The sequence below is a fragment of the Elephas maximus genome, chromosome 15 (assembly GCF_024166365.1).
Source record: "Elephas maximus indicus isolate mEleMax1 chromosome 15, mEleMax1 primary haplotype, whole genome shotgun sequence".
Lineage (NCBI taxonomy): Eukaryota > Metazoa > Chordata > Mammalia > Proboscidea > Elephantidae > Elephas > Elephas maximus.
Window position 1 is genome coordinate 80,077,578 of NC_064833.1, and position 24,624 is coordinate 80,102,201.

A 24,624-nucleotide genomic window follows, 5' to 3' on the forward strand; every position below is an offset into this window, starting at 1 on the left:
AATCATGCCCTTCCCGCCCCCAGGCCGGGCCAAGTCCCAAGGTGGTCTTTCTGTCCTGGCCAGCCCTCACCACATTACTGCAAACTCTTAGGCGTGGCCTAGAGGCTTCTTAGGTAACAAAGACACCTCAGTTATTCAGGAGATTCCAAAGGTTTTTCCCTCTCGGGAACCTAGGGGAAAGACCACATTTCTTTGGGTAAAGTTAAATTTTTTTACCCAAAAGTCAGGCTTTAGATCTGACTTGTGAATACATAGTAGTTTCCGAAGAGTTGCAGCGGATGGTGGGTGCTGGGTGAACCAGTGACTTGGAATGTATAGGACTGGTTGTTTTTATCAGCTAGAGCTGCCAGAGCCTGAGATAGACTTGTTAATAAAGCTCATTTAGTTTCTATGTAAAACTGCTGAATGCCCTTATAGTTCTTGTTTAGCAGAGAAATTATTGGTGCTCAAGTTTTGTGCTTTTTATTAACACATACTTCACAATATCAGATGACATTATAATACAGGGAACAGAGGGGCCCCCAAATCTGCAAAGTACAGGAAGTGGGCCAGGTCACAGAAACAAAGCCATTCCCCAGAGCAGTGAGGAGGGATATCAGAAAATAGCCCACAAACTTATTTAAAGTTGTCTTTCAGAAGCAGCTGGAGAAAACTAGCCCCAGGGACATGCAGAACATCTACCTGTGACCGCTGTGTGACCTTCCACCAGGGGCAGTGAGGGGCCCGGGGATTGAGAGACTGCATAGGTGTGACACCCCATAATAAGTCCTACGAATCCCAGAGCCCTCTGGGGCAGAAGCCATCTTGGAAAGCCGCTGCACGTAGTTAACATATCCCTGCTTGTGCCTATGAATAAATGTGAATCTTTTCCCTACCCCAAAGCTTGTAAAAACCCAGACCTGTGTTTTGTTCTGTAAGGCAGGGGTAAGCATTACTTTAGGCCCTCCTCATCTGCACTTGCAAGCCTCTTCGATAAAGCTTTGCTCCTGTGGAAAACTACGTGCTTTACCTGCTCATTCTTGACCAGTGAGAGGCAAGAACCTTATTCTGGTAACAATTTGACCACAGAAAGGGATGTTTACTTGTCTGATTAGCAAACTAAGGATATAATTATGTGGCTTTTATGTAGTTTGAAAAAAAAAATGCCTCTGGGAAGGTGAAGTCATATTGCCTGGAATTTAACAATTGTTTTTTATCTGGCTTTAAGAAAAAATTAATGTGGTGACTTCACTTAGAGCCTTACTTTTTTTTTCTGAAGTTTTGGAAATGGATATTTTATAACAATTTTTATTGTTTTCAGGCTGAATCTTACAGATCAAGAATATGAAAAGCTTTTCAAGTCTATTAACGGGTAAGTTGGGAGCATTGGTTTGATGTAGTGTATACATGTAAGTTTGTGCTTTTGTAAAAAATACATGTAAATACAGTAAAACCTGTAAAAGCCGGAACCTGTGTAAGGCAGAAACCCATCGGAGAAGGAAAACTCAAAATACTTTCCACTAATAGAGAGTGATATAAAAGTGGTAAGCTGTACCCTGTCTAAGGCAAAAAACTCATGAGACCTGGAAAAACAAGGCCGTCTCCTGGAGTTCTGGCTTTCGCAAGTATCACTGTGTCATATATATCCCCACGTAACTATCTTTTTTTTTTTTTTACCATCTTAGAGTGGTCTAACGCATTCAATTTTCTGAGTTCTTTTATAGGAATTCTTTTGTTGTTAGATGCAGAAGTCCTGCAAAGCAAAGAAGGCAGGCTGGGAAATACATGCAAGCTATGTAGATATGCCTTGTGTGTGTGTGTGTGTGTGTATATATATGTATGTTTACATGTGTGACATAGTTTTTGTTCTTTTAATGCTTAGCTTAAATGTTTTGAAGCCACTTTGAATGACATGGCATACTGCCTGCTTAGGCAATTCATAAGTATTAGGTTTGAGCTTATTGATTGGTTGTCTTTCAGATGGTAACTTGAATAGAACATGGAAAAAACTTCTCTGTCCTCTGGCTTGACCACAAAGTGTAGCTTAGCTCACAGAAAGAGACTTTTTTTTTCTTTTTTTATTCATTTATTGTGCTTTAGGCGAAAGTTTATGGCTCAAGTTAGCTCATACTAAAGTTTACATACATATTGTTATGTGACCCTAGTTGCAATCCCTATAATGTGACAGCACACTCCCCCTTTCGACCCTGGGTTTCCCATGTCCATTCAGCCAGCTCCTATCCCTTTCTGCCTTTTCATCCTGCCTCCAGACAGGAGCTGCCCATTTAGTCTCGTGTATCTACTTGAACTAAGAAGCACACTCTTCACGAGTATTATTTTATATTTCATAGTCTAGTCAGACCATTAAGTCTGGTGTTTTTACGTGAATTTGGGTTCTGCACCACACTTTTTACCTCCTCCGGCAGGGAATCTGTTGTGTTCCCTGTTAGAGTGGTCACTGGTGGTAGCCTGGCACCATGTAGTTCTTCTGGTCTCAGGCTGATGGAGCCTCTGGTTTATGTGGCCCTTTTGTCTCTTGGGAAACCCTGGTGGTGTAGTGGTCAAGTACTACAGCTGCTAACCAAGTGGTCGGCAGTTTGAATTCGCCAGGCGCTCCCTGGAAACTCCATGGGGCAGTTCTACTCTGTCCTGTAGGGTCGCTATGAGTTGGAATCGACTTGACGGCAGTGGGTTTGGTTTTTTGTTTTTTGTCTGTTGGGCTGATATTTTTCTTGTGTCTTTGGTGTTCTGCATTCTCCTTTGCTTCAGATGGATTGGGAACAGTTGATGCATCTTAGATTGGAGCTTGCAAGCTCTTAAGACCCAGATGTCCCCCAAAACCATGGTCCCCAGGTCCCCACCCCTGCTACTCTGTCCCTTGAAGTGTTTGGTTTTATTCAGGAAACTTCTTAGCTTTTGGTTTAGTCCAGCTGTGCTGACTTCCCCTGTATTGAGTGTTGGCCTTTGCTTCACCTTAGATAATTCTTGTCTGCTATGTAGTTAGTGAATTTCCCTCTCCCTCCCTCCCCACCCTTGTAACCATCAAAGAATGTTTTCTTCTGTGTTTAAACCTTTTCTTGAGTTCTAATAGTGGTCTTACACAATATTTGTCCTTTTGCAACTGACTAATTTCCCTCAGCATATCTTCCAGATTCATCTATATTGTGAGTTGTTTCGCGGATTCTTCATTGTTCTTAATCATTGTATAATATTCCATTCTGTGTATATACTGTAATTTGTTCATCCATTTGTCTGTTGATGGGCACCTAGGTGGTTTCTGTCTTTTTGCTGTTGTGAACAGTGCTGCATTGAATATGGGTGTGCATATATCTGTTCATTTGATGGCTCTTATTTCTCTAGGATATATTCCAAGGAGTGGGATTGCTGGATCATATGGTACTTCTATTTTTAGCTTTTTAAGGAAGCACCAAATTGATTTCCAAAGTGGTTGTACCGTTTTACATTCTCACAGAAAGAGACTTTTAAACTTATGAAAAAATGTTCAGCCTGACTCATAATTAAAGGCAAGCTAATTACAGCAATTAAAAACCCTTTTTGAACTATCAAGTTGGAAAAGATGTGAAAATTTGCTAATATGCTATGGTGTGAATATGAAGAAACAACTATTCTCATACTTTATTAACAGGAGTGTAAATTATATAGCCTTCTTGGGGGTCAGCTTTGCAGTATTTATTGAGATTTAAAATGTACCATCTTTTGATCCAGGAAATCCTTAGGAGGCATTTTGTTTTACAGATATGTTCCTCCCCCCGCCCTCGTGTGAAGATTTAGGCCTAAGCATATGCACTGCAGCATCGTTTGTGATATCCAAAATTTAGAAACCACCCAGTAGTCCATCAGTTGGGAATTATTTAAATAAAATAGCCTGTATGTGCATGATAGGATACTATGCAGGCATTAAAACAGGAGGATAGCTATAGGTGCTACTCCGGATCGCTGCTGTTATGTGGACAGTGTGATATATTTATGTGAGAAAAGCAAGGCACAGAGTGGTGTGTATAGTAAACTGTTCGCTTTTGTTTTTAAGGTCGGGGTGAGGAGGTATGCATAGCATTTATATCAGGTCAACAGAATACTAACAGTGCTTCTGATTGGGGGTAGGGTGGCAGGGAGGCTTATTCACTATAAAGCCTTTTAATCCTACTTCTAAAACCATGTTCATTTATTCTTCTTTTGTAAAGCTGTGTTCAGAAAAATCATTTGCCTTCAGTTCATTTGGGTTCCATAAGTATTTACTATAAAACCGGTTCAGTCTAGTAAAACATTTACAACACGGATTGTGTGCCAGATGCTTTGGCAGGTACAAAGGTAAGTAAATCCAGGCTAGAACATAATGGTAAAACCTCAGAAGTGTTCTTATGGAATCATTTCATCTCCCTGCCCCCCAACTGTGCTCCTATTTGTATAGGAATCTGGAGTCAGTTGGTATAGGCAGGAACAAATATTCCTGGTATTCAGTTTATCCAGCTCCTCAGTGTGCCTTGTCCAACCAGCAATGGTTCTTGAATTGACAAGGGAGTCCAATTTGTATCCTCCCCAACCTGTTTCCTGTAGCGCCACCTCTCTCCACTCCCTTCCTAGCCCGCCTCCCTCTCCCAGGCAGCAAAGGCAGGCTTCGTGGTGGGAAAATTGGGGCGCATATGTTGCCAGAAAATACCAGTACAACTTCCAAAACACCCTTATTGAATCCCTCTTAAGCCGTAGACCCCATACTAGTTTGTGGGGAATACAGAGGTGAAAGGACACAGCCTTACTTTAAAGGAGTTTGCTAACTGGGAAGGGCAGTCAAGTTTTCCTTTATGAAGGGACTTTGGGGTTAAATACACAAAATTTGGCCAGAGGCAGCTATTTAGTACTGAGTCAGTGAAAAGGGAGAGCTGCTAATGAGTCTTCATTCAGCCACTTTTAATTGCAGCGTTTTCTCTATGGTTAAGTGGCAGGTGTTCAGCTTCATAGTTTATATATATATGTATCCATGTGTTCTACTAGACTGATGGTCCTCACAGCAAAGATTACTCACCTTTGTTTCTCTAGGCTGGCACCGAGACTGGCTCATGGGAGACATGCAATATTTTTGTTGAATGAAAACAATGTCAAAAGTGGTATTTCACATAACTTGAATTAATATATAAATATTTTCAAATTTTCATCCCATGCTTAATCTAACAAGGAGCCTAGGTGGCGCAGTGGTTAAGTGCTTGCTGCAAACCGAAAGGTCGGCGGTTTAAGCCCACCACCGGCTCCTCGGGAGGAAGCTGTGGCAGTCTGCTTCTGTAAAGATTACAGCCTTGGAAACCCCATGGGGCAGTTCCACTCTGTCCTGTAGGGATGCTGTGAGTTGGAATTGATTGACAGCTATGAGTTTGTTTAATCCAACGTAAAAACATCATCTCTTTAGAATATTCTTCATTATTTCACAAACCGTTACATAATTTTAAATTTAAAATTAATTAAAAATGTTGGAATAAAAATACATTTATGGGTAGAGTAAAATAAAATCAAACAATTGGAATTCTGCCTTGTTTTTTCCTGGACTTTTTCTAGAATTGTAATTGCTGTCTTCTCAGGTTTTTCTAATTTTATGTTTATCTCTGAAGAGATCTCAGGATAGTAATATAGAATTAAATTCTCATAGATATTTAATTCTAACCTATATATGTTTTTATGACCAGGTTACTCCTTATAGTAAAAACAAACAAAAGTATATGTGTGTGTGTGTGTGTGTGTGTGTGTGTGTGTGTGTGTGTATTTTGTGAACTGAAACCCACTGGGGATTATGGCCCTGCCATTGATTTTGGCGTCATTGGTTACCTTCATCTAAACCTAGCTGTACCTGGAATTCTGGCTCTATATTTAGAGCTCTGTGTACCCTCCCTCCCCAATTTATTTACCTTTAATTTATGTACATTCTATTTCATTAAATAAACTTGTTTATCAAAGAAGTTTTGAAAGAATATGCAATAAAGTGTTGTTAACTGGGGTTGTTTCTGAATGGGTTAACATTGCCCGTATTTTTCATTTTCTATTTTTCCTTATTTATTTATTTTTATTTTCCTTAATAATCTTAACTGCTTATGTAATAAGAAAGAACTTGTTTTAAGGTGAGTTATTTTCTGTGGGGAAAAGCACCCTATTTGCTATTTGGTGTTGTTTCAGGATCCTTTTCCCTGGAGGAAGTGTTGACCTAAGAACCTCAGGTTATGCCAAGGTGGCCAGAATATTTTATAACTTTGCCCTGAAGGTAAATATCAGTTATTGTTTATTAATCCATATGGGTTTTTTTGGTAATTTTCCATGAGGATACTTTTTGTTTCCACAGTTACCCTGTAGCCTCATCATCTCCTGAACCTGTGAGGCACCTGCTCTTCAGCAGCTCACGGCTCCTCCCGCCTGTTTTCTGGGTGCTTCCTCCATAATTCTGGGATTCACAGGGATCTCTCAGAGTGCTGCTGACCAGGCCCTCTCTGTGCACGCTGACTGATGTGAACCAGGGTCTCACAGTGCCTTCGTGGTTCTCCCATCTCTCCATGTTTTCTTATCTTTTTGTTATGCACCAGGGATTGTTCTCATGTTATTAATTCTCATCGCCTCTTGAAATCTTCTCTTCCCGACTCACTGAATCCTTTGTGCCCTTTCCTTGCACTTACCCTGGACTCAGTGAGTTACTAGCAGAGCATGCTACAGTCCCTCCATTTTCTAATTAATCTTGCAGGCTCACCCTTGTTAAATATTTCCCTAAGGAACTACCTTTAGCATGTGAGACACTTGTCTTTATTAAGTAACTTGTAGTCTTTTATAGTCTTTGAGTCAAGACCTTTCAAAGTGTGTCCACACGCCCCCTTTCCAGCCTTTTCCTGTGTAATTGGAGTTAGGTTGGTATTTCCAGCATATGCTCTGTATCCTCCTACATTTTAATCTGCTGAACCTGTTTGTTTCTACTCTATCCAGAATTTATATCTTAGCTGCCTTTGAAGGCTAAGGTGCTACTCTCTTTCTATAGAATTTCTCTTCCTACCCCAGCTGGAATGGCATCCCGCCCCCTTTACCTCTTAGAGTGTTTGTCGTGGAATTGTTCAAACATTTATTTAGCACCAGCTCTGTAATAATATGACTATAAAGTCCCTGCCCATGAGGAATTTATATTCCAGAAGACAATCTTGAGATTCTCATCTGTTCATGTCTTACCAAATTTTGTGATTCCAGAACTCTTAAAAGATATTCTTCATTGCGTCTTAAATGGTGGTGTGTACCTAATACATTCTTGGTGGATAGTTTTTGAAAAACTAGTGAACACAGCCCAAAGACTTTTTTTTTTTTTTCTTAAAAAAAAAAAAAAAAACTACTTGAAGATTTCCAAGGATAAAAGCTTAGTAACTAACCTTGAACTTCCTATGTGGTTCCACCTCCTGGGGTCCACGAAACCCCCACTGAAAGAGCGTTAAGAAGGGATTAGGCCATCAGCTCCGTTCTGTGTCTGCTCTGTGGCCTTTGCTGTGCCAGGCCATCTGGAGGATCCCCAACAAATAAAGGGTGTGGTTCCAGCAGTCAAGGGAATTACATTTTAGTATGAAAAATTAATTATGGCACATACAGAAATGGAAAACAGTTTTGTGTTTATTATTAATAAATGAAGTAAGACCCACAACTTAAAGTAGAAAGCACTAAGTTCTAAAATAAAATTGTCAGCACTGGATATAAAGTTTTAAAATCCTCCAGTGGTATAGGAAGCACAGGAATTAATATAATCTTGTATTTTTTCTCAGTGAGGAAAAGAAAAAAAAAAAAAACCAAGGGCCTCGTTTTAAATGAAGTTATATTTCACAATCTATGCAAGAGATCCTCTGTTTTTAGAAAACAAAACAAAACAAAAAACAGACCAGTTGACGTAGAGTTGATTCTGACTCGTGGCAGCCCCACGTGTATCAGGGTAGAACTTTGCTCCACAGAGTTTTCAGTGGCTGAGTTTTTGGAAGTAGGTTGCTAGGCCTTTCTTCTGAGGCATCTCTGGGTGGGTTCGAACAGCCAACCTTTGGATAGCAGCTGAGTTCATTAACAGTTTGCACTACCCAGGGATTCCTGCTTTTAGAAAAGTTAGCTGTTAAAATCATTTTTGCAATTGTCAGTAAAAATGGGTTTAATCTTCACTTAACCAGAAAATTTAGCTACTGGGATACTTTTCTTTTTTCCCCAGTCTTGTACTCAGTCTGAGTGTTGTGACTCAGATTGAAGAATCCCAATACATTGGTACATTTTTAGCCAACAACTTTTACTCTATGAAAACTTATTTTACTTTTGCTAAGCCTTTTCCTTCCTGACTCTTCTTTTCCCTCCAGATCATGGCCTTCTTCTGATTTAAATTTGGTTAGCTAAAAGCAGTATAATGCAGCAGTTGCCGTAAATTCTGAGATAGTGGAGGAAAGACCTCTTAGTGTACTCAAAACTAGAAAGTCATCCAAAGTGATGAGATTCGTAGATTTATAAATAGGCATCTATCTAGCATTGTCTTTAATATTTATAGTCCCTAGCTGTTACTTGTTTGGTAGTTGACTGACAGATGAAGAGAGTTGGAGTGATAACCCATTTATGGATCAGGGTAAATGTTTCAGAAATCCTTATGTAACTCAGGGGCCAGCCTTTTAATGATAAGCCTGATGCATAATTTTTGTTTTTGAAAAGTATAGAATGAACTGATTTTTTTCTCTCTCTCACTCTGCAAAGAGTTTTGATGATGGAGACTACTTCCCAGTGTGGGGCACGTGCCTCGGATTTGAAGAACTCACATTCCTGGTGAGTAAAAAGAAGTTACTAACTCTGACAAAAACTGAGAATGAGTCACTGCCGCTGAACTTCACTGGAGGTAAGAATTCCATTTCCTGTCCTTTCAAAAAGATTTACTGGGCAGGAGTAAGCCAAAACCCAAAACCAAACCCATGGCTGTCGAGTCTAAGTAGTAAATGTTAGTCAGAAATGCTCATAAAATTTATTAATTCTTAAATTACTTACGCAGGTTGAAGATGTGAGTTATCACCTTTGGACTCATTTATGAGAATGGTTTAAGGAGTTTTGGAGCTTGATAACTCATTGCTTCTAGTGATATCTGGACTGTGTGTGATTAAGAATTCTGCGGTTGGACCTGGTTTTGAGTCCTGGCTTTGTAACTTTGGCCTGGGAAATCATTTAACCTCTCTCTGTTTTCGGTTTCCTCATTTGGGATATTTGTGAGGATTAAGGAAGATAGTATGTTCCAGACATTGTGCTAAGCACTTTAAATACAACTCAGTAAATGTTAGCCAGGCTTGCTCTAGTACCAAAGTTTTTCCCTTGGTTGTGTAAATTAGGTAATGATTCTTACAGATTAGTTGATCTCTGTGTCCTCAGAATTGAATGCTACCAACTTATTCTTGCTCTCATAAGGACTTTGGAAGGAAAGTAATGGTAGCCATACGTGGAACCTGTAGAACGCTTTATAGTTTTCAGAGCTTTCTCATATTTAATCATTGCAGACACGCTGTGGAGAGTATCTGAATTAGGTCAGACTGTTTTGGTTGTGGTGGTTAAAACCCGATCTATACAATAAAGGAATGTTTCAAGAGTACTGGGGTTCTCATGGCGGACATTCACAAGAAGGGGCCTGGTTTAGGGACAGCTAGAATCAGGGCTTTGAGCACTATCAGGACTTTTTTTTAAACCCTTTGCTGATATTTGAGTCTACGTGCCTGACTCCAGAGCCTTGAGTATATTACTAAGGTATATTACTTTGTGATCTGTTTGCTGCATAGAAATTTCTTGGCGTGATTAACATCCTTTTCTGCATTGTTGGTATTTTTTAACATTTTTAAGTCCCTTTGAAAATATATTGAAAGTTATGGATACTTTCCCAGGCAAACAACTATGTACATACAAGGAAAATTTTACCTATGTTTTTCAGAGCTGCCAAGTTAAGATTTGCTGCTTACACTTACGGCTGCTCTGCTAATTAATTCTCACATGAGAAGAATTTTACTCGCTGTCTTAGTCATCTAGTGCCGCCATAACAGAAATACCACAAGTGGATGGCTTCAACAAAGAGAAATTTATTTTCTCACAATTTAGTAGGTTAAAAAACCAAAAAACCCATTGCCGTTGAATTGATTCCGACTTATAGTGACCCTATAGGACAGAGCAGAACTGCCCCATAGAGTTTCCAAGGACTGCCTGGCGGATTTGAACTGCTGACCTTTAGGTTAGCGCCATAGCACTTAACCACTACCCCACCAGTTTCCTTTTAGTAGGTTACATGTCCAAATTAAGGGCGTTGGATCCAGCGGAAGGCTTTCTCTCTCTGTTGGCTCTGGAGGAAGGTCCTTGTTCTCAATCTTCCAGTGGTTGAGGAGCTTCTCAGGTGCAGAGACCCCGTGTCCAAAGGATATGCTTTGCTCCTGGTGCTGCTTTCTTGGTGGTATGAGGTCCCCCACTCTCTGCTTGCTTCCCTTTCCTTTTATCTCTTGAGAGATAAAAGGTGGTGCAGGCCACACCCCAGGGAAACTCTCTTTACATTGGATAAGGGATGAGACCTGGGTAAGGGGTGTTACAATCCCACCCTAATCCTCTTTAACATAAAATTACAATCACAAAATGGAGGACAACAGCAGAATACTGGTAATCATGGCCTAGCCAAGTTAATACATGCATTTTGGAGGGGACAGAATTCAGTCCATGATACTTACTCATGTTAATATTCTGAAAGAAAAGTATTCAAGTCTGGAACATATTTGAACATATTTTGTATTTGATGGGAATTCTTCTGTGGAAACAATATGTTTTGCTTGTCATTTAGTCATCTTGATTAAGTCTTAATAGTGGCCTTTCTTTGGTTGCAGATACGTGACTTAAGTGGATTTTATATTTTTTGTGCTTATATTATTTCAGCTACATTGCAGGGCAGAATGTTCCGGAATTTTCCTGCTGACTTGTTGCTGTCATTGTCTACTGAACCTCTGACTGCAAATTTCCACAAGTGGAGCCTCTCCATGAAGGTATCACATATTACAAAAAAAAACCCCAATAAAATTCATGATTTTGGTTTAACTACAGAAGTAATCATGTTGTTTTATTTTTACACTGTAGAATTTTACAAGAGATACAAATTTGAAGACGTTTTTCAATGTAATAACTACAAATACAGTTGGCAAGATTGAATTTATTTCATCTATGGAAGGTGCGTATCACTGTAGCATGTATACTCGATTTCACTTATTAATTTCTATGTTATATCTGTGTTTTCTTAAGAATACAATTGTGTTACTTTGAGACCTGAAGATGGAGGCCAATGATGAGGTTAGGGCATATTTGGCGACAGGAGACATATTTTGTACAGGTTCCCAATCAATTGCAGTTGACCTGAGCCATTTTCTAGAGTGAGGTGATGAGTGGAAAAGGAAAGAATAAGGAGGATGAAGAGATAAATGGAGAAAGTGACCTGTTTTCTAGCAGTATGGCAGATTAAGTGCTGTGATAGATTCTTCTCTAGAAAGCAATAAAAAATGTGGTTGGCATATAGAAAACCATCTTCCTAAATATACTGACAAACTGGCCAGAAAATAAGGATACCTAGAAATGCCAAGAGTTAGGTGGAGTATTTAAACTAGCATTATTATTGAATCAGGAAAACTTGAATGAAAGCTCAGGGTCCCCCAACATGGAGAGTACCCCATGGGTTATGACCTAAAAGGCTGTAACCTCAATGTAAGGGTGAACTAAAAATAAATCTGGAAGCTTGTCTGCAGCACTGCAAGGAGAATTGTCAGCCTTGAGCCTTAGACTAAGACAGTAGAGGTGAATAAGCCATAAGCATTCATAGTCAAAGACTCACCTCCTTTTATGGCCTGCATGATACTAACTGGGCAGATTGATAAATATGACGTCAAGAATTTTATTTAAAGTTGTCTCAGACTGGTAGTATCCTCAAGTGTGTGGCAGGAGCAAATGTAAATTGTCTCTTTGGAGGAACCTGTGTTTGTCCCAGGCCTTAAGGTTTTAAGGGAAATAAGCAATTCACAGCCCAAACCACTAATGCACAAGGAAGCAAAGTACCACGAATGAGAACTTACAGAAACAACAGATGTAGAAGCAGACCTGTACATATCTTAGAAATTAGAATTATGAGACAGCAAATATAATTATATTTTACATTTTTAAAGAACTAAGGGACACTTGAAAATGTAAGCACCAGTCAGATGTGAAAAGAATCGAATTTAGGTATTTGACGTGAAAGATATAATTGAAATAAAAATATCAGTAAACAAAAAAAAAAAAACCCAGACCCATTGCTGTCGAGTCAGTTCCGACTCATAGCGACCCTATAGGACAGAGTAGAACTGCTCCATAGAGTTTCCAGAGAGCGCCTGGTGGATTTGAACTGCTGACCTTTTGCTTAGCAGCGGTAGCACTTAACCACTATGCCACCAAATCTCAGTAGACAGGTTAATTAGGTTAGATGGAGTTGAAGAAGAGAGTTAATGAACTAGAATAAGAAGATAGGTGCGAAAAAGCATTCAAAATAAAACACAGACAGAAATATAAAATGTACTGAAAGCAATGTTGAAATATGGAGGATAGAGTGAGAAGTTCTACTGTACCTAACCAGAGCTGTGGAATGAAAGGGAGATGTTTTAATATCTTAGTGCTACTGTAACAAATACCACAAGTAGGTGGCTTTAAAGAAAGGAAATTAGTTTTTTCACAGTTTAAGAGGCTGGAAGTCTGAATTCAGAGCGCCGAATTCAGGGCTATAGGGGGAGGCTGTCTCTGTTGCCTCTAGGGGAAAATCCTTGTCTCTAAGCTTCTCTAGCCCTGGTGTTCCTTTGTTCCTTGGCAACTGCCACATGATGTCTATCTTTCCCCCTGTTTGTACTCACTTGACTCTGTGCCTAATCTATTTTTTTTTCTTTTAACTTTTTGTTGTTATTATTGTGGTGAAAATTTACACAACAAAACATACTCCAGCTCAACAATTTCCGCATGTAAAATTCAATGACATTGATTACATTCTTCGAGTTGTGAAACCATTCTCTCTATCCTTTTCCAGATTATTCTGCCACTAGCAATTAACATAAACTCAATGCCCTTTAAGCAAAACTTCCCCCTTTTCCTGTCTCCCACTCCTAGCAACCACTAATAATAAGCTCGGGACTGCTAACTGAAAAGTGGGGCAGTTCGAGCTTGCCAAGCTGCTCTGAGGGAGAAAGACCTGGCAATTTGCTTCCATAAAGATTACAGCCTAGAAAACTCTATGGGGGCAGTTCTGCTTTGTCACATGGGGTCACTATGAGTCAAAATCGACTCAATGGCAACATTTGCTTATTTCATATGAGATCATATACTGTTTGTACTTTTGCAACTTATCTCAGCATGTTTCCAAGGTTTATCCATGTTGTGGCATATGTCCGGTCTTTGTCTTAATGGCTGAATATTAATCTGTTGTGTGTATGTATATATATATATATATATATAAAACACATTTTGTTTATCTGCTCTTCTGTTGATGGACATTTAGGTGGTTTCCACATTTTGGCTGTTGTGAAAGAGCTGCAATGGACATTGATGTACAGGTTTCTGTTTGCATTTCTGCTTTCACTTCTTCTGGGTATCTCTCTACGAATGGGATTACTGGATCATATGGTAGTTCTATATTCAACCTCTTGAGAAAGCACAAGCTGTTTTTCACAGTGGCTCTACCATTTTACATTCCCTCCAGCAATGGACAAAGGCTCTGGTTTCTCCACAACCTCACCAGAGCCTATTGTTTTCCATTTTTTTGATCATTGCCATTCTGATGGAGGTGAGATGGTATCTCATTGTGGTTTTAATTTGCATCTTTTTGTTGGTTAATGAGGAGCCCTTGTGGCAGGTGGTTAAGAGCTGTGGCTGCTATCCAAAAGTTTGGCAGTTCAAATCCACCAGCCACTCCTTGGAAGCCCTGTGGGGCAGTTCTGCTTTGCACTATAGAGTTACTATAAGTTGGAATTCACTTGATGGCAACAGGTTTTTTGGTTTTTATTGGCTAATGATGTTGAGCATCTTTTCATGTGCGTGTTGGACGTTGGAATATCCTCTTTGGTGAAATATTTGTTAAAATCCTATACTTATTTTTTGATTGTGTTTTTCGTCTTTTTGTTAAGATGTGTAAGTATCTAATCTCTTTAATGTCTCAAAAATGATTACTGTGTTTTTACTCAAATAATGCATGCTTTCTACATTTGTTTGCCAATCACTTCTTCCCACTGTGAGGTATTTTCAGAAGTAGCACTATGCCAATTTGTTTTACATGTTGCTGTAAAAAAAAAATTAACATCCTTACAAAAATGCCTTGCAGAGGGAGGGAGCAGTTGGCAAACACACATCGAAGAAGACGGGTATTATTTGTGTAAAAATACAGTAAGTTGAAGACATACTCCACTGATACGGTTTCATTAGTATAATAAAGACCCTGTTCCAAATGGGATTACATCCACAGGAATGGGGGTTAGGATTCTAACACATATTTTGGGGGGGACACAGTTCAATCCATAACAGGAGGTAATGGGACAGAGACAATATTTGACAAGATCAGATGAATTTTCTAGAATTAATGAAAAGCACCAGTGAATAGACTCAGGAAGCCCAGTAAATCCCAAGTAGTGTAAATAAAAAGGAAATTTATCTAGTCATAGAAACTACAGATCCCTCAAGAAAAAGGGACGATCTTAGAATCTCATAGAGATTGATCACCTACAGAAGAACAGCAGATGGTCTGATGGCTCACTTCACAACAATCAGAAAAATGGAACTAGATCTTCTGTGTATGAGTAGAAAATAATTGTCCACCTGCAGTTGTATGCCTAGTGAAATTTCTTTATGGAAAAAGGGTGAAATAAAATTAGAGAGAGTTTGGCCACCAGCAGCATGCCCTTCCCAAAGGAAATTTAGAGTGATATGTTTCAGGTAAGCAATGTGATTCCAGATGAAAGGCCTGAGATGTAAGATAAATAAAATGCAAATGAAGTGGTAAATATGTGGAAAAAAAAATCTATTGGACATTGATTATGGAAATAATAATAGCATCTTGTGGGTTTAAAATAGATAGAACTAAAATGGGGACAATAGCATGCCTGGAGGTATGAATGGTGTTAAATTGTTCTGAGGTCCTTGTTGTTTGGAAGGAGGGCAAAGACATTAACTATAGCCCTGAAGAAGTTAGTGCATATCAAAGTTTCTGTGATAACCACACCAAGAATAGAGGCAATATATAAAACTAGTAAACGAGGGAAATGGAGAAAAAAATCCAAAAGAAGGCAAGGTTTAATTTGCTGTTCTTATATTAACTTTGAAAAGTGATATTCAGCTCATTAATGTTCAGCTTTTCTTTTTAAATATGTATGGCTACTTTGGAGCCCTGGTGATGCACTGGTTAAGAGCTCAGCTGCTAACCAAAAGGTCAGCAGTTTGAATCTACCAGTTGCTCCTTGGAAACCCCATGGGGCAGTTCTGCTCTGTCCTGTAGGTTTCCTGTGAGTCGGAATGCACTCGACAGCAACAGGTTTGGGTTTTTTTTTTTTTAATGGCTTCTGTAAAAATGGCATGGGGGTGGTGTCTGACCTCCTGTAACTTCACAAAGGGGAAGGAGAATCAAGATCAACAGCCCAAGTCTGACTCATATGAAGCGGAGGTCAAACATGCTTCCTCTCTCCTCCATCTTTACTAATCCCGACACCAACCGCCCCCTCCTATAGCACTCTCTACTTCTCTGCTGGGTTTGATAATTCATTACAGTGACCATACAGGACTCACAGACCATACTTAGGATTATGGGGTTTATTAGGGAAGTAACAGGTTATAATTCAGGCTCAGGAACACTCAGGATACAGTTCTTCCCTCAGGACAGCCTCTTCCCAGCCATGCTCACAGATATACCTCTCTCTCCCTGGCCCTCAATCTCTGCCCAAAGGCACTCAGCTTACTTGGTGGGCTGGGAAACCCACCATGGCATCTCCTGCTGCCAGGTCTCTCCTGCCACTGCTTCTCACTGTCTTCAGGGTTACATCTCTCACTCTCTGTCTCGATTTCCTGCTTCCAGGAGCTTCTTAGCACAGGGATCCCTGGTCCAAAACACATGGTGGCTCCTGGCTGTTCTTCCTTGGTGGTGGGTGGTAGTCTCTCTTTCCCGCTACTATGGCAGCTCATTTCAAGCCCCACGGGATGGCAAAACTGATCAATCCCTTTGGTGGACCACAATTACCATATCTGCACAGCCTTGTCTGATCACTTGGCTGGGAGTTACAAGACCATGGCTAGAAAGGTCACACAAAAGCCATCTATGGCACCGCAGCTCCTTTAGGCACATCCCACAAGTGTGCATATAAAGTATTTTTATAGTTTCTTAAATATTTTCTAATGTCCATTCTGTTTTCTTCTTTGACTCACAAGGTATTTAAAAGTGTATAATTATTAATCTTTCAGTTTTTCTAGTTACCTTTGCATTGTTTATTTCTCCCTTAATTGCAGTGTGGTCCTAGAACATGCTCTGTGTAATACTATGCCTTGTTTTAGTGCCTAGTACTAGGTCAATTTTTAAACTGTTTTGTGTGTACTTAAAAAGAATGTGTATTTAGCAGTTGTTTGGCCAATATTCCATTTACGTTTGTTATTTCAGACTTAATTGTGTATCCCATCTACTATATCTTAATGGGTTATTTCTTTAATTAATTTGCTGTTTGATATGAATGAAGGGTGTTAAAATGTTTGAGAGTGTATATACCTTGTAGTTCTGTCAATTTTTGCTTTATATATTTTAAGCCTGTGTTATTAGGTACAACTTCTTTGTAAGTAGACTTTGATATCACATGAAGAGCCCTCCTTACTTCTAATAGTTTTTTTTTTTTTTTTTTTTGCTTTAGAGTCTGTGGTATCCGATGTTAATAAAATGACATGAAGTTGCTTTCGGTTAGTATTAGCACAGTACATATCTTTTTTCCATTTTTTGGGAAAGGTTTCATTTTCAACCTTTCTGGATCTTTATGTTTTAGAAGAGTCTCTTATTAAAAGGCACTTAGATGGATTGTCTTTATGAACCTATACTGATAATTTTTGTCCTTAACTCAAGCATTTAGTCCATTCACATTTGTTGTAATGCTGCTATTTGGATTTATTCCTATCACATTATTTTGTACAAAATGACAGGGACATCCAAGATATTTTTGAAGAACAGAGTGGGTGAGCATGCTTTGTCAGAAATCAAGACCTATAATCTATATCAATTAAGACTGTGGTTCTGGCCCAGGAATAGACAGACAGGCCAGTGGGACAGAATAGAGAGCCCAGAGACTAAGGATATTTGATAGTTGACTGAGTGACATTGTCTTACAAATCAGCAGTGAGAGGGTAGAGGATGTATTTAATAAATGATGTTGGGACATTTTGTGATGCTTGAGAAATAATGTTTTGTACCCACTTTGTCATATAAAAAATAAATTCCAGGTAGTTGAAATACCTAAACGGAAAGGTAAAACCATAAGAAGGTTGATCTTATGTGAGGGAAGGAGTTTTTTTTTTTTTTTTTTAATAATAACTTTTATTAAGCTTCAAGTGAACGTTTACAAATCCAATCAGTCTGTCACATATAAGTTTACATACATCTCACTCCCTACTCCCACTTACTCTCCCCGTCTTGAGTCAGCCCTTTCAGTCTCTCCTTTCTTGACAATTTTGCCGGCTTCCCTCTCTCTCTATCCTCCCATCCCCCCTCCAGACAAGAGTTGCCAACACAATCTCAAGTGTACACCTGATATAATTAGCTCACTCTTCATCAGCGTCTCTCTCCCACCCGCTGACCAGTCCCTTTCATGTCTGATGAGTTGTCTTCAGGGATGGTTCCTGTCCTGTGTCAACAGAAGGTCTGGAGAGCATGACCGCCGGGATTCCTCCAGTCTCAGTCAGACCATTAAGTTTGGTCTTCTTATGAGAATTTGGGGTCTGCATCCCACTGCTCTCCTGCTCCCTCAGGGGTCCTCTGCTGAGCTCCCTGTCAGGGCAGTCATCGATTGTGGCCGGGCACCAACTAGTTCTTCTGGTCTCAGGATGATGTAGGTCTCTGGTTCATGTGGCCCTTTCTGTCTCTTGGGCTCTTAGTTGTCATGTGGGCTTGGTGTTCTTCATTTTCCTTTGCTCCAGGTGGGTTGAGACCAATTGCTGCATCTTAGATGGCTGCTTGTTAGCATTTAAGACCCCAGACGCCACATTTCAAAGTGGGATGCAGAATGATTTCATAATAGAATTATTTTGCCAATTGACTTAGAAGTCCCCGCAAACCATGTTCCCCAGACCCCCGCGCTTGCTCCGCTGAGCTTTGAAGCATTCATTTTATCCCGGAAACTTCTTTGCTTTTGGTCCAGTCCAATTGAGCTGACCTTCCATGTATTGAGTGTTGTCTTTCCCTTCACCTAAAGCAGTTCTTATCTACTGATTAATCAATAAAAAAACCCTCTCCCACCCTCCCTCCCTCCCCCCCTCGTAACCACAAAAGTATGTGTTCTTCTCAGGTTTACGGGAAGGAGTTTTTAAGGCCAAAAAAACACAAACCGTAAAGGAAAATATTGATGAATTTGACTAAATTTAAGAACATGTGTTCATCAAGAAAATAGTATAGATGGGAAAAAAGGAGATACTTGTAATTTGTATAACTTTGTAAAGGATATATGTCTAACATATATAAAGTACAACCATGAATTAAGAAAAAGACAACTCATTAAAAATGGATAAGAGAATGGATAAAAGAAATTTGAATGGCCTGTAAACATATGGTAAGGAACTCTGGTGGCACAGTGTGTAAGTGCTTGACTGCTAACTGAAAGGTTAAGTGGCTCAGGTCCATGGGGAAAGCTGTGGCAGTCTGCATCCATAAAAATTACAGCCTCGGAAACCCCGTGGGGCAGTTCTGCTCTGTCATATAGGGTCGCTATGATCAGAATTGACTCAACAGCAGTGGGTTTTGTTTTTGGGTATAAACATATGGTAGATTGCTCAATGTAATTATTGATCAGGGGAATGCAAATGGAAATCAAAGTGAAAAATCACCTTCTACTTACCAGACTGGCAAAATTAAAAATCTGACAAGTACTCTCTAGGTGTGGCATAGAAGATCTCTTAGACACACTGGGTTTATTTATTTATTTAATTGTTTGAAGCAAATCCCAGGGATTATATCATTTTGCCTATAAAGATGTTTAAGGATTCTAAACATAATGGGTTTTGGTTTTAAACATAATGGAATTATGTTACCAAGATTCTTTCAAATCAACTTTTAAATGCTTAAAACTATTTTAAAAATGACTACCACGAAGCGATGAATCATTCTATGGACTGAGAAGAGAGATATGTAATTTTGGCTGAGACAAGCTTGCTTACACAGAAGAACCCATTCTAATACCAACATCATTATTACGAGAGGGGATGAAAACGTAGTGTGAAGGAGGAAAAGAGAAGCCTATGTTGGGAGAAGCTTGTGTTGTTAATATAATGTGCACTTCACTGTTGAACTGGGATATATTCCAAGGCTAAAATATTGTAGTATGATCATCTGGGAAAGTGAATTGTGTTGCAGACTGTGTTGTTGGTTGCTGTCGAGTTGCCTCCAACTTAGAGCAACCTTATGTATAACTTAACAAATGATGTCTTGTACAAGGATCAGCACAAAGCTGATTGCTATGAGGCAGAGGTTAAAGGTGTCCCAAATGCCCAGTTTTTCCAAACTGCTGTACCACTCCATCGTCTGTAACATCAACTACTCCGCCTCCTCTCAGTATTCTCCCTCTTGTCTTTGGGTTCCATAATTTGCTGCAATGTCTCACAGAACTCATGAACTGTCAAGGAAATGGTTCACACAGTTGTGGAGGCTGGCAAGTCCCAAGTCTGTGGATCAAGTGTCAGGCTGGATGCTTCGCCTAACTCACATGGTTGCAGGGGCTGAGTGGCAGATCAGACAACAGGCTGCCGGCTCACAAGGCTGCGGAAGGTGGTGAATTAGGTCAGATGATAGGCTGCTGGCTCAAGTTCCAAGAACCAGACTTCAGATGATAACAAGACATGCAGCATCCAGAACAAGACAGAGAACTTTGCTAGAACATTCATGTATATTGGGAGCAGACCCTACCCTCAAGGAAACTCCCTTAATTGAGCAAGGCAGTGCAAGGGTGTGACTTGAATAGGGTAGTAAGGGTGGTGACTGGGGTAGGGGTGGTGACTTGAGTCAGACTCTCTGTTAAGGCTATGACTCAGGATAAATCCCACTTTAATCCTTCCTCATTAACATAACAGACAACTCACCATAACCAAATGGGACCATAACTACAGGCACAGAGGCTAGGATCTACAACATACTACAAAATAGCAGACAATTACATCAGACCACAGAATGGAGGATGACTACATCATAGCATAATTGCCAAATTACATATATAACTGCCAAACCACTGAAAATCATGGTCCAAGTTGACACATAACCTTAGCCATCACAGGTTCCATACATCTTATTTGCATAGCAGCAAGCTATCCAGTCTCCTTGGTGAGCTACAAGCAATGTATTTGCTTAGTCATACCCAGTCACTGTGTGGGAGTCACAAACACTGTGGTTAGAAAGGCCTTATTAAGTAATTCACTGCATCTCAATAATAGAAGGGAACATTGCCTGGTCCTGCACCATCCTCACAATTGTTGGTAGTTTGAGTCAGTTCTTGCAGCTGCCGTGTCAGTCCATGTCATGCAGGGTTTCCTTGTTTTCACTGATCCCGAACTGTAGAAGAATGAAAATCAGTGAAATATTAGGAATTTTCCTGTTGACTGGAACTGAAATTCTTTAGTTTGTATCTAAGAAAATACATACAATTTTACTTTGACGTAATGTTTTACATAGACATGAAACATAATTTAATTGCAAGTAACATCCTAGACTGTTCTTACTACCTGCTACATAATAGATTTGTATTCTTCATGCAGGATATAAGTATCCAGTGTATGGCGTCCAGTGGCATCCAGAGAAACCTCCTTATGAGTGGGGAAATGACAACATTTCCCATTCACCTAACGCTGTGAAGGCTGCGTTTTACTTAGCAGAGTTCTTTGTTTCTGAAGGTAATATATGGGTGTATAGTTTTATTGCTCTAGTGTAGTTTTGAAGGAAATTGCCCTCATCTAAATTTTTGTGTACTCTTTGTTCTGTAAATATTCTGTAATCCCTGCTAATAAAAAAATAAAAAAGACAAACTTATTAAAAAAAACATGAAAGCTCTGCAGTCGAGATCTTGGATATTCAGGTAAAATCAGGACAGTTTTTTCACCCAACAGTATGGTTCACTTTGAAGTGGGCAGAATTCTTCAACAGCAGCATGAAGAACATTGCATTCGGTTTTTATTCCTTCCTTGAATGTTTTTGTTAGCTTCTCCCCAGTTACTCTTCTTATTAAGAATAATGCCTTAATCATTAAATGCTCTGAGAATTAGATATTTTTTTCAAGACATCTACCGTATTTTTTTGCAGATAATGTGTGCCTTCTACGTTTGTTTGCCAACCGCACCCTCCACCTGTGAGGTATTACCTTAAGTGCCGCTATGCCTTTTTTTTTTTTTTTTTAATGTGTTGCTATAAAAAACTAGCATAGTGCACTTAAAGAAATACCTTTTGAGGGGACAGCACTGTTGGCAAACATAGAAGATGTACGTTATTTGCATAAAAATACAGTGTATAAATTTATATATGTGGGTAGGTGTGTGTGTGTGTGTGTGTATATATATAAACAACAACAAAAAAAAGACACCCCTTGCCATCGAGTCGATTCTGACTCATAGCAGTCCTATAAGACAGGGTAGAACTGCCTGGTGGATTCGAACTGCTGACCTTTTGGTTAGCAGCTGTGGCTCTTAACCACTACACCACCAAGGTTTCCATATATATACACATGCACACAAAAACACATCTTGTGGCTTAAGGCTGCCTGCCTGTAGGCATTGGCACATTGGCAAAAGTTAGTAAGCTTTGGCTGTCTTTTGCTGATGAAAACATTTTCATGCTATATTATGTTGGGGTAAATTTGAGAATTTGCTTGGAGATGCTTTTATTTTAGTTGAGCGATGTGGGTATAAGACAGAGGTACAGATAAACTTGCAAGGGATAGGGTGTCACTCTGATGAGACACGGCCATTTTAGCACACCAGTGAGCCTTGCTTTAGTCCCATCTCCAAGGCCTCTCGAAGTCTTTTTGCCATCTACTCTTCTGCCTCTCCTCTGAAGTCAGAAACTTCCTACTGAGCTCACTCTTATTTGGAATTGTGCTCAGTTGAATGGTTTCAGGATCAAAAAAGTAAAACCCAAAAGAACTCTCATGTGCAGCATTAATCCAAGGAAACATGTTCATGTCATGAGTTTTTGAGTGAAAAAGGTCTGCGTGGTTGAGAGCAGCAGTGGCCCCAGCGAGTCTGTTGCGGTATCATCACAGGGCAGGCTATACTTTGTCTTTACGCGGTTCAGACCTACCAGCTGCTTCGTGGGAGAGGGAGGTGGCAGTCTGCTTCTGTAAAGATTACAGCCTTGGAAACCTTATGGGGTAGGCAGTTCCACTCTGACCTGTAGGGTTGCTATGAGTCGGAATTGACTCGATGGCAACTGGTTAGGAGTCCGTGAGCGGCTCAAACATTAAGCTTTCGAGTTCTAACCAAAAGGTTGGCAATTCAGCCCACCCAGAGGCTCCTCTGGAAATAGGCCTGGTGACCTGCTTCTGAAAGGTCACAGCCTTGAAAACCCTGCAGAGCAGTCTACTCTGCAACACATGGAGTCTCCGTGAGTCAGAATCAACTCCACCGTGACTAACGACACATGCTCCATTGTAAAAATGTCATGTGTCTCATAGAAACCAGTGATTATTTTGACTTGAGGAGGGTATCCAGGCTTCCAGATCGCACATTAACACTTTATCCATACCAGATTTCTCATTGTGCCCATAACACCGCGTCCTTGTTTTTCATACCCTGCTTTATCTATGGAAAGTGCCCTTTGCTTCACTTCTCCACTTGCGCCCCCTGCTCCATCCTCTTTACTCCTGTAGTGTCTCAGTGAAGACGATACTCTGCGCACATTATGATGTCCCATTGTCTCTTTGTGTAGGTTGCTCAATTAAACTTCTTGAGTGGTAGGACCTTGTCCTGTTTCTATTTCCATCCCCAGTGCCTTTGTCAACTCTTGCAAACGGTAGGCACTTAGTAAGTGTGTGAGCTGATGGGGAGAGCAAGTGCCACGTGTGACATGGTGCTGGAAAGTATAGCTGCTGTATCAGCAGTTAACAGCTGTGAACCAAACACTGCCTAATGGGGGGCGGGGGGAGGAATTTTGCAAAGCGTTTCTCCTCTTGGTGATATTTTTCCACTTAATGCTAATTGCGGGAAGAAATATTAGAAAGTAGCCTTTTTTTGAAAATTTTATCATCCTCTATCATTTTTTTTAAAAATTAACTCTTTATTTTTCTCACAGCTCGGAAAAATAATCATCACTTTGAATCTGAAGATGAAGAAAGGGCGGCGCTGATTTATCAGTTTCATCCAATTTACACTGGAAATTTCTCTTCATTTCAGCAAAGTTATATCTTTGATTGAAAGCCTTCGATGTGTTAATAGAGCGACTCTGAGTAATTGATTGAACTGTTCTAATAACTTGTCATTCACGGCAGTAATAGAGATCACCAGGGAGGTTCCTTTTCTGTGACGTGACTCGCTCTGATTCTTCTTTCAGTATATGACTTCACATCGCGTCTGCTGATCAAACAGTGAGACATAAATTATCTTATGGAAAAGCCTTATTGTATCTGAAGATTGGAAAAAAATAAATTTATTGAAAATATGTTATTTTTTTCTAATTGATTCTGGAAATGAACACTACCCCTGACCCATTCACCTCATCCCTACTGAAAACTCTTTAAATCCTCCCCCTAAAGTGTCGTCTCCCTTCTTTCATATTGCAGTTGAGTCAATTCCGAATCATAGCAACCCTACAGGACAAGGTAGAACTGCCCCATAGGGTTCCCAGGGAGTGCCTGGTGGATTAGAACTGCTGACCTTTTGGTTAGCAGCCAAACTCATAACCACTGTGCACCAGGGCTCCTACCTTCTTTCAGGTTCAGAAGTATTTATTGTGTATGTATGTGTATATAAATATATGTAATATATACATGTATAATATATACAAATACAATAAATATATATGTTATATAATTATATGTAATATATACTATTGAGTGTATTTTATATATTACATATATCTATATAAATGTAATATATATTTAAATACACTAATATTTAATATAATATATACATTATATATATTATAATATAAATGTAAATATATGTGTATAAATATATGTTGTATGTTCTATATAATTACATACTATATACAATATTGTATGTAGTATATATTACATATGTTATATGGATCTCTGAGAGCAGCAAATGGTTTGCGCTCAACTACTAGCCTAAAGTTTGGCAGTTCAAACCCATCCAGTGACGTCATGAAAGAAAAGCATGGCCATCTGCTTCTTTAAAGATCGCAGCCGAGAAAACCCTGGGAGTCTC

At 39.6% G+C, this 24,624-nt stretch overlaps 1 protein-coding gene across 1 annotated transcript in view; it reads left to right on the forward strand.

Moving 5' to 3' along the window:
• GGH (gamma-glutamyl hydrolase) overlaps positions 1-23,896 on the forward strand; it is a 40,042-nt gene extending 16,146 nt beyond the window's left edge. The window contains exons 3-9 of the mRNA XM_049854026.1: positions 1,301-1,351; positions 6,157-6,241; positions 8,719-8,857; positions 10,909-11,015; positions 11,107-11,197; positions 21,007-21,141; positions 23,531-23,896. Of these exons, the coding sequence (XP_049709983.1) occupies positions 1,301-1,351; positions 6,157-6,241; positions 8,719-8,857; positions 10,909-11,015; positions 11,107-11,197; positions 21,007-21,141; positions 23,531-23,652 (730 nt within the window). The 3' untranslated portion in view covers positions 23,653-23,896. The remainder of the gene's footprint in view (positions 1-1,300; positions 1,352-6,156; positions 6,242-8,718; positions 8,858-10,908; positions 11,016-11,106; positions 11,198-21,006; positions 21,142-23,530) is intronic.
• The last annotated feature ends 728 nt before the right edge of the window (positions 23,897-24,624 follow it).